Genomic DNA, 12,079 nt, shown 5'->3' on the forward strand with positions numbered 1-12,079 from the left:
ATAAATAAATAAAATCTTAAAAAAAATCAATAACAGGAGGTATAAGGGAAATGCACAAATATTCGAAAATTAAACAACACACTTTTGAGTAACTTATGGGTCAAAAAAGAAATTAAAAAGGGAAAATAGAAAGGATTTTGAACTGAAAACACAATGAAACAAAATTTACGTAAAACAAAATTTACCTAAAGAAGCATTTGATGGGGAGGGGAATACCTCAAATCAAGGATCTACAGTTCTACTTTAAGAAATCAGTAAGAGAAGAGAAAATTAAATCCAAAGTAGAAGAAAGTAATAAAGATGAAAGCAAAAATAAAATAGAAAAACACAAGAGAAAGTCATTGAAAATAAAGCTGCTTTTTTGAGAACATGAAGATTCAAGAACTTAAAAAACACATTAAAGAATCATTGCAAAAAAAAAAAAAAAAGAATCATTGCAGTTGTGATCCCAAGGCTTCCATTTTTAGTAAATAAGAAAGCTAGACCAGAAACCGTGGAAAAGACCTAATATTTCTATGTGTTTGGGTGCTTGATAATACCTGCCTGATCCCTTTTCTTAAGAATATGAAAGATCTTGTGTGCTGATGAAGAGAAAGAATCCATAAAACCATTTGAAATGTATTACATATTTTTACATAGGTATTTAGACATGTATATGTGTGTTCCTACACTCTTCATCAAGAGTGCAGAACTTGTGGTAAGAGCATTTTGCTTTTTTAATCTTCTAAATCTTATTCCCTATTTGGCTTCTCCTTTTTAAAAATACTATTTGGTAAAAGAGTTCATTCATTTATTCATTCAGTATAATTATGAAATGCTACAATATGCCAGAGACCGTGGGACATGCTGGGGACACAGCTGTTAACCAGACAAACAAGATCCTTGCCCACTGAGCAGAGTCTATTGTGTGTGATACAGATAAGTAAATAGGCAATAACATGGACTAGTGTGAAAGTGCTAGCACAGAAAGGTGCCAATAGAGTCTACAGGATGGGTAATTAACTTGGACCTGAAATATTCCTCAAGCTAGTGGCTAAAAATAATTTTTTAAATGTGATAACTAAGTTTCTTGAGTTATTGTGATCTAATAACATAGGCGATAAAATTTGAGTTATGGCGTAAAATGTAAGGTATGAGTTTGATAGTAAAAGGATCCTAGACTACTATGTACTTCATATTTACTCTACTTCTTATTCTATTCATATTGTGTTAATACTCTGTTGAAAGTTTCATATCAGAGTAAAAGTAGGACTAGGGAACACTATTTTAACTAATTTTCAGTATTATTGAGAGTTAGAAGAGGAAGAGCATATAGATAATTCTAACCTGCTCAGAACTTTTTAAGGATCTCTTTGTTACACTTGGGCATAAGAAATGGCAGAATCTAAGCCAAAAATCCAGATCCTTAGGCAAAGTTTGAGGGATTCCAGGCTTAGAAAGTGAGGCAAGACCAGAGAAATGTGAAGATTGCAAGGATTAGGTAGGAAAAGGCTGTGATTCATTCAGAAGCTCAGAGATGTTTTTAAATTATGCATTTAATCTAAAACATTGATTCACATTTGGAAATGTATCTTCAGGACATTATATAAACTTCTGCATTTTAGCTATATGATTGTTCAATATAGCTGATTATATTGAAAATCTGGAAACAATCTATGCCTAGCAACAGCAGCCTGGTTAAATAAATTGTGTCATATCCACACAATGGATCTCTAACCAGATTTTTAAGTAATGCAGCAGTGTTTCTCAAACTTCATTGTGCATCAGAATCATGCATCTGTGCATCAGAAGACGTGCTGAAACCCAGATTGCTGGGCCCCATCTCCAGAGTTGATCGGTCCACTTGGTACAGGGATCAAGAATCTGCATTTCCGGCAAGTCTGGGTGGTCCAGTTGGTTGAAGTTCTGACTCTTGGTTTTGCTCAGGTCATGATCTCATTGTCGTGGGTTCGAGCCCCACATCAGGCTCAGCTCAGTATGCTTCAGATTCTCGCTCCCTCCTGCTCTTACTCACTGTCTCTCTTAGATAGATAGATACATAGATACATAGATAGATAGACAGAATTTGCATTTCTAACTAGTTCCCAGGTTTTATACCAAGGTTGTTGGTCTGAGGGCCACACTTTGAGAACCACTGATGGGGAGTTACGTCCATTGAGTTGGAAAACATTTACAAGGTATTGTTAAGTTGAAACAAAGTTGTTTACATTATCTTCTTTATGTATATAGACAGAGGTATGGATGGGAAAATATTGTGGAGTTGCTAGTATTCCTTGTTGTCTTTGGGATCTCATTGTAGATTCTTAATGTCTCCTACATTCTGAGTGACAGATTTCTTTATAATGATAGTATTAGCCACTGAAATACAATCAACTTTCTTAATTTGAAAAATATGATCAGGAGGGGCACTTGGGAGGCTCAGTGGATTAAAGCCTCTGCCTTCGGTTCAGGTCATGATCTCAGGGTCCTGGGATCAAGCCCCGCATTGGGCTCTCTGCTCAGCAGGGAGCCTGCTTCCTCCCCTCTCACTCTCTGCCTGCCTCTCTGCCTACTTGTGATCTCTGTCTGTCAAATAAATAAATAAAATCTTAAAAAAAAAAAAAATGGTCAGGAGGTCCCGGCCAATAGCAGTAACAAGCTGCTATCAAAACAGACCTGGTCTTAGTTCCCTTCTGGCTTCTATGTCTTGTCAGGAGTGTCTCTTCAGAAGCAGTCATAACCAAAGAGCAGTGATGGGCTCATAGATACGTCCTGTTCCTGATGGGGATGAAACCAGAAGAGGCTGGTGTTACAGGAGGGTTTCTGTGCTTTTCCTTCATTTTAGCAGTGCCATGCAGACTTCTTCTGGAGATGTTTGAAGAAAAACTGGGTGGGACCCAAAGGGCGACCTGCCAGAAGCTTGAAGCATCTGGATTGGCGCACTCTTTGTTTCCTGACGCAGGGTAGATCCTTTTCCCAGAGTATCAGATTAAGGCGTCTCCTTTCTGGAAAAAAGATTTCATGGTTTAAATTCCCGTTGACTTTTGTGTCTGTGGCACTGGGCTGTCTCCGTTCCAGCATACAGCCTCAGGGGTCATGATGTCCCTTCCCGGCTGATATCAGCATGCCAACTGTGGTGTCAGGCACACTGAGCACAGAGACGCCATTCAGCCTCCACAGTCTGGGTTCAGGAAGCCAAAGAGCTTCTAAGTTCCTACAAACCTTGACAGACCTTCCTCTAGCCTTGCATGTGCAGAGCAATTCTCAGGAGGGAAAGGGGTTGTAAGGAGGGAGGGAGAGGAAACAAGGGTAAATGTCAAGGGTAAATATGTGATAGGAACCCAGAGAGCAAACAGTTGTCACCAATGTGGAGGAAAAGGAAGGGTGGGCCACAATTTAGAGAAGTATGCTGTAGCCTTTTCAGTAGACTACTTACTTGGTTAGCACTGTGACCTTTTCCATGTCCTTGCATTACTGTGGTCAATAAACATAGCCACATTATTGGTTTTATTGAGAGTTCCTCACACATGTCTAACAGAGTGCCAGGATTTGGGATATTTTATGAAAAATTAGCTTCACATAACTCACAATGGATTCAGTGTTTTTTTTTTTTTAATTTTAATGATTCAAATGTAAAATTAGGCTGTGATATGGGCTATCATTGAAAGAGATTACCTCGAGAGCACTGGGTGTTATATGCAACTGATGAATCACTGAACTTGACCTCTGAAACTAATAATGCACTATTAATCATTCAACTAACTTAATCAGCCATTTTACTCTCTATATGTGGATTTAAGGGACGTTTAACTGATTTCAGAAATCAAATCAAAGTTAATTAATTGAACTTAAATTAGTTAACTTATTAATTGATTAATGTTAATTTTAATTAATTGTTAATTAATTGAACTTAAATAAAATAATATTTTAAAAAATTAAAAAGAGACATTAGTTATCTATTGACTTCCAAGTAGGCGACATATTATTTGTTGGAAAACTTTATTCCTTATGTTGTTTCCAACACTTTACATGTGAATAAATGGTGTGGAATATTGTTAAAGTTTAGGCTACAACTTTTTTCAAGTTCAAAAATACCTAGAAATGCAGAAACTGGTTAATGATTCAATTATTTATAACTTTTATAATACAAGTTCCTACCTCTTCCTTCCTAGTGCTATAACATGAATTCATATGTGAATCCATTTAAGATCTTGTAAGAGGAAGCTAAGTTATTTAAAATTCTCACCTATTACTTGAATGACAAGAACAATGTTAAAATCAACCAATTCGTTTACGAAAAATTTACTGAATATTGACTCTGCACCAGGCACTGTCCTGGGATCAGTGATTACCCTCAAGGAGTTTACTTCCTAGACTGGGACAATGGTAAATCATTACACAACTACTACTACAATGTGTTAGTTGGTATTAAGCACTAAGAACAAAAATGAGGCAAGGCTGCTACAAGGACTTTATATTTTATTCTGAGACAAATGGGAGGTCTTTGGGTGGAGGTCAATTTAAGCAGAGTGACATGATCCAACTTCTGTTTATAGAGGATCACTCTGGCTGCTGGACAGCAAGTATCCATTGACTTATCACCCCCTCCCCCAAAGTTATATTTCATTTGGGACAGTTATGTACCAGTGGGCCTGAAGATGTGATCCTGCACAGTTGATTCTTGCCTTTCATACTTTCAGTGCAAAATCAATTTCCAAAATGAAACTTCTACATCCAAAGTATTCCTTAAGGAAGTTTTTTCCTGGAAAACTACTTTTAGATACCTTCTCTCTAAATGGAAGTTTATCCAAAGCCCACTTTTTAATAATTACTTTACTTTCAAACTATTTTATCCAAATATTTCTGAAATAGAGTTCCAGGATATCTTTTTTAAAGATTTTTTTATGTATGTATTTGAGAGAGAACGAGAGCACAAGCAGGGGAAGCGGCAGGGGGAGAAGCAGGCTCCCCACTGAACGGGGAGCCTGATGTGGGGCTCGATTCCAAAAACCTGGGACCATGACCTGGGCTGAAGGCAGATGCTTAACCATCTGAGCCACCCAGCCTCTTAACATATCTTTAAAAAATCAAGAGATACCTAAGAATTTTTCAAGAGAGCTTTGTCTCTCATTATATAAATTAACAAGATTGTTTGAGGTTTCGTTCTTTTTTTTTTTTAAATCTCCATAATAAGGTATAATTTAGTGTTGGCCTCCTTATAATACTGGTTTATGTCATGAGATTGTTTGGAATTCCTTTTTTATATTCATTGGTTTCCACTAGCAATGATTTCCTCTTCCACCAGCCTCTTTTCCCCCAAAGTTAAAAGACCCTTGGAGAAGTTTGTACCACTCCACCCCAGGGGCCCTTTTATTACTCCCATATAATGTATAGATACACACACATGCCCAAAGCCCGTCCCTTCTGAATCTTCCTCCCTCTGGTTTCCTCCTCAGAACTCAAGTTTTAAATTGCCTTTCGAGTCTATCTCTAACATACACAATAAAAACTGTTTTATTACTTCTACTTTGCATTTAACCAAAGTATTCTTAACTGGGGCACCTGGGTGGCTCAGTGGGCTAAAGCCTCTGCCTTTGGCTCGGGTCATGATCCCAGGGTCCTGGGATCAAACCCCACACTGGGCTCTCTGCTCAGCAGGGAGCCTTGCTTTCCTCTCTCTCTCTCTCTCTGCCTGCCTCTCTGCCTACTTGTGATCTCTGTCTGTCAAATAAATAAATAAAATCTTAAAAAAAAAAAGTACTCTTAACTAACTTGATCAGCCATTTTATTCTCTATATGTGGATTTAAGGGACATTTAACTGATTTCAGAAATCAAATCCACTCTGAAAGGACTGTATATTTACTGCTAGTAAGAATATTCCAAGAACGTGCCACAAGCGTGGAAGGCAGATCCAGAAGAGGGGAACCCCAAAGTATTTGTAGCAACCATGACCCCAATTAATAACTGATTAGTCTTCGAAAGGGTCACATTTTATCTGGAAATAGAAGTGTCTGGATCTTGATTTTGCAATCACTTCCTAACTGGTCCTCCTGCTTCTATTCGTCACGCTTTATAATCCATTCTCCTCACAGGAACGAGAATTGTCTTTTTTAAAAAATGCAAATCAGAAAACATCACTTCTCTGTGTATGACCTTCCAGTGGCTTCCCACTACAGCTAAAATAACTACCATGGCCTTGAAGGGCTCTCTGTTCATGATCTGTCTTGTCCTGGCTCCATCCTCTGCTCTGAAAACTGTCCCCTTGTTTCCTGGACCTCAGTCACACCGGCTTTGTTGTTCTTCCTTTAATAAGCCAGGCTTGAGGGCACCTGGATGGCTCAGTCGGTTAAGCGTCTGCCTTCAGCTCCAGTCATGATCCTGGGGTCCTGGGATCGAGTCCTGGCTTCCCTTCTCAGTGGGGAATCTACTTCTCCCTCTCCCTCTGCCGCTCCCCCTGCTTATGCACTTGCTCTCTCTGTCATATAAATAAAAATAAAATCTTTAAAAAAACCCAAAAAACAAACAACAAACAAACAAACAAAAAACAGACTTGATTCAGCTTCCAGGCCTTGAAACTTGTGTTCCTTCTGCCCAAAATGCTCTTCCCAGTCTCTGCATGGCTGCCTTCATCTCAAGAGTCAGGTCCCTGCTGGCTACTTATTTCATACTTATCCTGCATCCAAACAGACAGCACACCTGTGTGATCAAGGTCAAAAGGCTGCCTATCTTATCACTTGCAGATGACAAAAGGTATAAGTCACATCAAAATTGTATGAGGCAAATGATTTGGGGTTTGCACACAGCCCTATATACTCATGGTAATATTTTTCTTCTTTACAGGTTATTTTCCGAGCTTTGTCACCGCCATACGATGCAGAGAACCCTTACAGTGCCAAAGTGCAGGAGCAGCTGAAGATCACCAACCTCCGTGTGCAGCTGCTGAAACGGCAGTCTTGCCCCTGTCAGAGGAATGACCTGACCGCAAAGCCTCAACATTTTACACATTACGCAATCTATGATTTCATTGTCAAGGGCAGCTGCTTCTGCAATGGCCATGCTGATCAGTGCGTACCTGTTGACGGCTTCAGACCGGTCAAGGCCCCAGGAGCATTCCACGTGGTATGTGAAACAATTCCTCCCCTATGAAAAACAAACCATGGGTTACCCTCAGCTTTGGGCAGTGGTAATCTAAGTTTCCTCAGAGTTGGTCTTGGCTCACACAGTGCTTCTGTTTCTCCCTCTGCTGATTCACTCTTCCGACCCCATACCCATCCTATAAAATGCCAATTAACTCGTTTTTTAACTCTTCAATTTTAGAATTATAAATAGTCAAGCATGATAACCAGATTCCTTGGAATACATCCATGCCAATTTTTAGTACCATGACCTTCAGATACGAAGTGTAAGGTGAGCAGCAGGAGAGGTTGGCATAATCATATTTGTGGCATTATCACACAGGAGTAGCTTTGACAGTAAATGGGGACTATTGTTGAGTTGACTTTAAAGTGGAAAAAACGAGAACCTCAGTTTAATGCCTGGTATCTTTTGCTGTCTGGCCAATAGAATGAATAATAATTCTCCTCTGTGAAGAGTGGCCTGACCCCCTGTCACCCTAAGCCAGAGTTAAACCCCCTTTCCTCTACTGTCACACATCCCCTTGTGTTTTCCTCTGAACTTTCACTTGACTGCATCTCTGGGGAGATCGCAAACTCCCGAAGACCAGGACTGCGTGACCTATGTCTCCTCAGGACAGTGTGTTACCTGAGCCAGAGTTGGGGGTTTGGTAGGTGTCTGATCGAATGATAGCAACACAGGAATAGAAAAATGATGAAAATGAAAAATGATGTGATTGTCCTCACATCACTTTCTTCCAAAACACACACACACACACACACACACACACACACACACACACACAAAGTGGCTCAGACAGCAAGTGCCTTGTTGGGATGCACCCAGAGCCAGGGCTGGGTATTGGGCGAAGAGAAGGCGAGGAAGAGAGCACTCCAATTTTAAAATTTTATATTTTTCTCTGATACTTCTGATCAAGACAAAAAAATTAAATAAAAATTTAAGACCTCAAAGTATCCTTACTTCATTTCCTAGAGAGGAGACTAACACATTTGTCTTCTTTCGCCCAGCCCTAATAGAGGACAGGGCCATAAGGGACCATGAACCAGTTAACCCACAGAAAAGTTGGTATTTGCTGGGCTAAGTCCCTGGGGTGTAGGACAGCACTGCGGTAATGAAAATGAGTAGGGTAGTGACCAGAGTTTCAAAAACAAAAACGATGCTCTTGACTCTAGAAACGAAGCTGGGGCTTCCGAGTTGGAGAAAAAGCAGTACTCACCCGGAAAACTCCTACTAGTTTGCAGACACCGATGGATCTTTGAGCTAACATTGCTTCAAATAAAGGACGGAATAATTGGTAATACCTAAGTTAGGGGGGTTCAGGTATGACTCACAAAGAAAATAACTCAGATATTCTAGAGATGTGCCAATCTCCTAGACTGTAAACTAGAAAGATGGTGTGAGGTAGAATGCCAGTACATCTCTGCCATTGTATTTCAGTGAATGAGTGACAGGAGGGCATGGCTGTAATGGATTGGGCGTTTGTGTCCCTCCAAAATTCGTATGTGGAAAACCTCATCAGAGGGGCACCTGGGTGGCTCAGTGGGTTAAAGCCTCTGCCTTTGGCTTGGGTCATGATACCAAGGTCCTGGGATCGAGCCCCACATCGGGCTCTCTGCTCGGCAGGGAGCCTGCTTCCCCCTCTCTCTCTGCCTGCCTCTCTGCCTACTTGTGATCTCTGTCTGTCAAGTAAAGAAATAAAAAATCTTAAAAAAAAGAAAAGAAAAGAAAAGAAAACCTCATCACAGTGTGATGGGATGTGGAGGTGGGGCCTTTGGGAGGTAATTAGGTCATGAAAGTAGAGACCTCAAGTGAATGGGATTTGTGGCCTTAAGAGACCAGAGAGGTAGCTAGCTCTCTTTCAGCTGTGTGAGGATACAATGAGCAGGCAGTAGTCTGTCACCCAGAAGAGGGTCTTTACAAGAAACAGACCCTGCTGGCACCCTGATCTTGGACTTCCATTCTCCAGAACTGTGAGAAATAAATTTCTTTTGTTCATAAGCCACAAGCCGGTCAGGGTATAAAATGTGGAAAACTGTAAGCTGAGGACCAACCACTTGGGCCACACGGGCTGTGACTGGCTAGATGGATTCTTCTGTGCTTCTGGAGGCACGGCTGGCCAGGCCATAATGTGGGACCTCCACAAAAGCAAGTACCTTCATACGCTAGATGGCAGGGACATCATCGATGCCCTGTGATTCAGCCCCCACCACTACTGGCTCTGGGCTGCCATAGGCCACAGCATCAAATCTGGGACTTGAAGGGCAAGATCATTGTAGATGAACTGAAACAAGAAATTATCAGCACCAGCAGGAAGTCAGGGCCTCCCCAGTGCACCTGCCCTGCTCTAGTGATGGCCAGACGGTTTGGTAGCTACACAGACAACTTGGTACAGGTATGGTGAGTGACCATCAGCACCCCCTAGAAATATATGCTAGAGTTTTAGAAATTTAAAAAAAAAAATGGCTTTCTTATTTAAAAAAGAAAAAAATAATTCTACTAATTCTGCTAAATTCTAAAAGGGACACATACAGAGTTAACAGAAACTTCTGAAAAAGTCTTAAAATATAACGACTCCACACAGTCTTCTGCCAACAAGAAAGCTCAGCCTATGAGCCTGAGCCTCCATGTCTGCGCCGCTGGCCCTCCACTCCATTCTGCCGCTACCCACCGAACCTCTTGCTTCCACCATGACCTTGTGCATTCCAGCAGTGTTCTATCCAAAATCACTGCCACCTTCCACACCAACCTCACCCGCTGCCCTCTGCAAGAGTCAGCTCCTGGTGAGCCCATTCGGAGGTGGGGCCCCCAGATCCAATCCTGGGAATCACAAAAGCCTATGAGAGAGAGAGATACCGGCAGTAAAAAGAAGAATCTGGTAGGTGGTGCCTACCAGTATCATGAAAAGCCTACGTCCTCCTGGTGTCTGGAAGGCAGAGGCCTAGTTTGCTGCAAAATATCTGAACAAAGAAAATCTGCCTCTTGCAGGACTGGCTGAATTTTGCAAGGCACCTATAAAATTAACCCTGGGTGAGAACAGCAAAGTGTTGAAAATCGGCCAGTATGTCACTGTGCAGACCATTTCTGGAACTGAGGCCTTAGGGATCAGAGCTAGGCTTCTGCAAAGATTTTTTAAGTTCAGCCAAGATGTCCTTCTGCCCAAACCATCAGACACACTGGCACGCAGCTGCAAGGTTATCAATACTATGACCCCAAGACTTGTAGCTTTAACTTCACAGGCACTAGGGAGGATATTTCAAAAACACCAGAGCAAAGAGTTCTTCTGCACACTCCTGCCCACAATCCCATGGGAGTGGACCCTCATCCTGAGCAATAGAAGGCAACAGCAATAGCAGTGAAAGAAGAATCTCTCTAGTTCTTTGACATGGCCTACCAAGGTTTTGTCAGTAGTGATGATAACAAGGGAGCCTGGGTTGTGCACCACTTCGCTGAAGAGGGCATTAATGTTTGTCTCTGCTAATCCCATACCAAGAACATGGGCTTCTATGGTAAGCATGTGGGAGACTTCACTGGGCTCTGCAAAGATGTTGAGGTCAGAGGGGTGGAGTCACAAATGAAGACCTTGATGTTCCTCTGTAAATTTCAGCCCTCCTCTCAATAGAGCTCAGGTTGCCTTGACCATTCTGACCAGCCCAGATTTTCCAAAACAATAGTTGCAGGAAGTGCAAGTCATGGCCAACTGCATCATTAGTTTGCAGATTCAGCTGGTCTCGAACCTCAAGAGGGAGGGCTTCTCCCAACCATGCACAGCACATCCCCGACCAGATTAGCCTGTTTTGTTTCAGAGGGCTAAAGCCTGAACAGGTGGAGCAGCTGACCAAGGAGTTCTCCATCTAAACGACAGAGGTCAGCTGCATCCCTGTGGCAAGGGTCATCTTGGACAACTGGGCTACCTTGTTCATCACATTCACCGGGTCACCAAGTGATTTCCCTAATGAGAGGGAACAGAAACAAAACGGTCCTGCCTTCAGCCTTTGCACATGTGAGATTCACAGGATAAGGAAGGTTGGAGGTGAAGAGTGGATCATTTCTTTCAACCACAGTAACTGAATGTGTTTCTCAGAAAAGAACATGTAGTTAAACAGGGCAGAGGCATCTGTAGCTGGTGTCTGGAACTGTGTGGCTTGAAACCAGACTCTCCCCCATCTTTGTATCCACAACTTTTCTGAAATAGTTAACATGTACAGGAAAGCCATAGCCTTTTAAAAAAAAGCCATTAATCATATCATTGCAATATCACAGAAGCTTTAACCGGAGCACTTTATGGTGTTGAATGTACCTCTGTGGACTCAGCATGAGATTCAACGCTTGTTAGAGGCTTTGTGAGAAGACCTAGTCCTAACATTAGTGGTCAGCCTGGCCTCCCCATGACTGAGCAATCTTATCAACAGACCATATGAACGGAGATCATGTTTTATGAAAACCAAGGTCTGCTGCCACTGCAACAAGGAAAATAAAAGATACTATTTCCTGTCTTGTTAAAGGAAAAGAAAGAAAGAAGTTTCTCCTTTTTAATGCTTCCAGGCATTTTAATGCTCCTCTCTTCTCTCTTATCCCTGCTGCCCTTTCCCTGAGACACGAAGATCTGTAACAAGCTCAGATTTTCATCCTGTTCTACTGGTTGACTGGCCATCAACCCCATCTTCTCAGGATTTATTCATTTGAGGAATAAGGGACATAATTTGCTATTCATCCCATAAGCTCATCTTTCTCAACAGAGGATAGCAAGGGTGGGCAACTGCACCTTATTTCAGCATCCTTTTTGGTGATTTTAAAATTTTCTTCTGTTGGGCTGTTGCCTCTGCCTGGTGGGACCTCATCCTTCCCTTCAGTGTGGCTGTGTAGTCTCTCATCTCACATCATGAGCTGGGCAATGCAGGGTAATAGCAGGAAACAGGGTATTCTGGACCTTGGCTTTAACCTTAGTGTGCGCCAGCTGGGCTCAGG

At 41.7% G+C, this 12,079-nt stretch overlaps 1 protein-coding gene and 1 pseudogene across 2 annotated transcripts in view; both read left to right on the plus strand.

The window, feature by feature from the left end:
• The window catches only part of NTN4 (netrin 4), a 113,578-nt gene that overhangs the window by 31,446 nt on the left and 70,053 nt on the right, over window positions 1-12,079 (plus strand). For both annotated transcript variants that reach the window (XM_059402321.1, XM_059402323.1), the window contains exon 3: window positions 6,821-7,099. In XM_059402321.1, the coding sequence (XP_059258304.1) occupies window positions 6,821-7,099 (279 nt within the window). The remainder of the gene's footprint in view (window positions 1-6,820; window positions 7,100-12,079) is intronic.
• Window positions 7,363-11,058, plus strand: LOC132020094 (aspartate aminotransferase, mitochondrial-like; annotated as a pseudogene).

The sequence above is a fragment of the Mustela nigripes genome, chromosome 6 (assembly GCF_022355385.1).
Source record: "Mustela nigripes isolate SB6536 chromosome 6, MUSNIG.SB6536, whole genome shotgun sequence".
NCBI classification, from domain to species: domain Eukaryota; kingdom Metazoa; phylum Chordata; class Mammalia; order Carnivora; family Mustelidae; genus Mustela; species Mustela nigripes.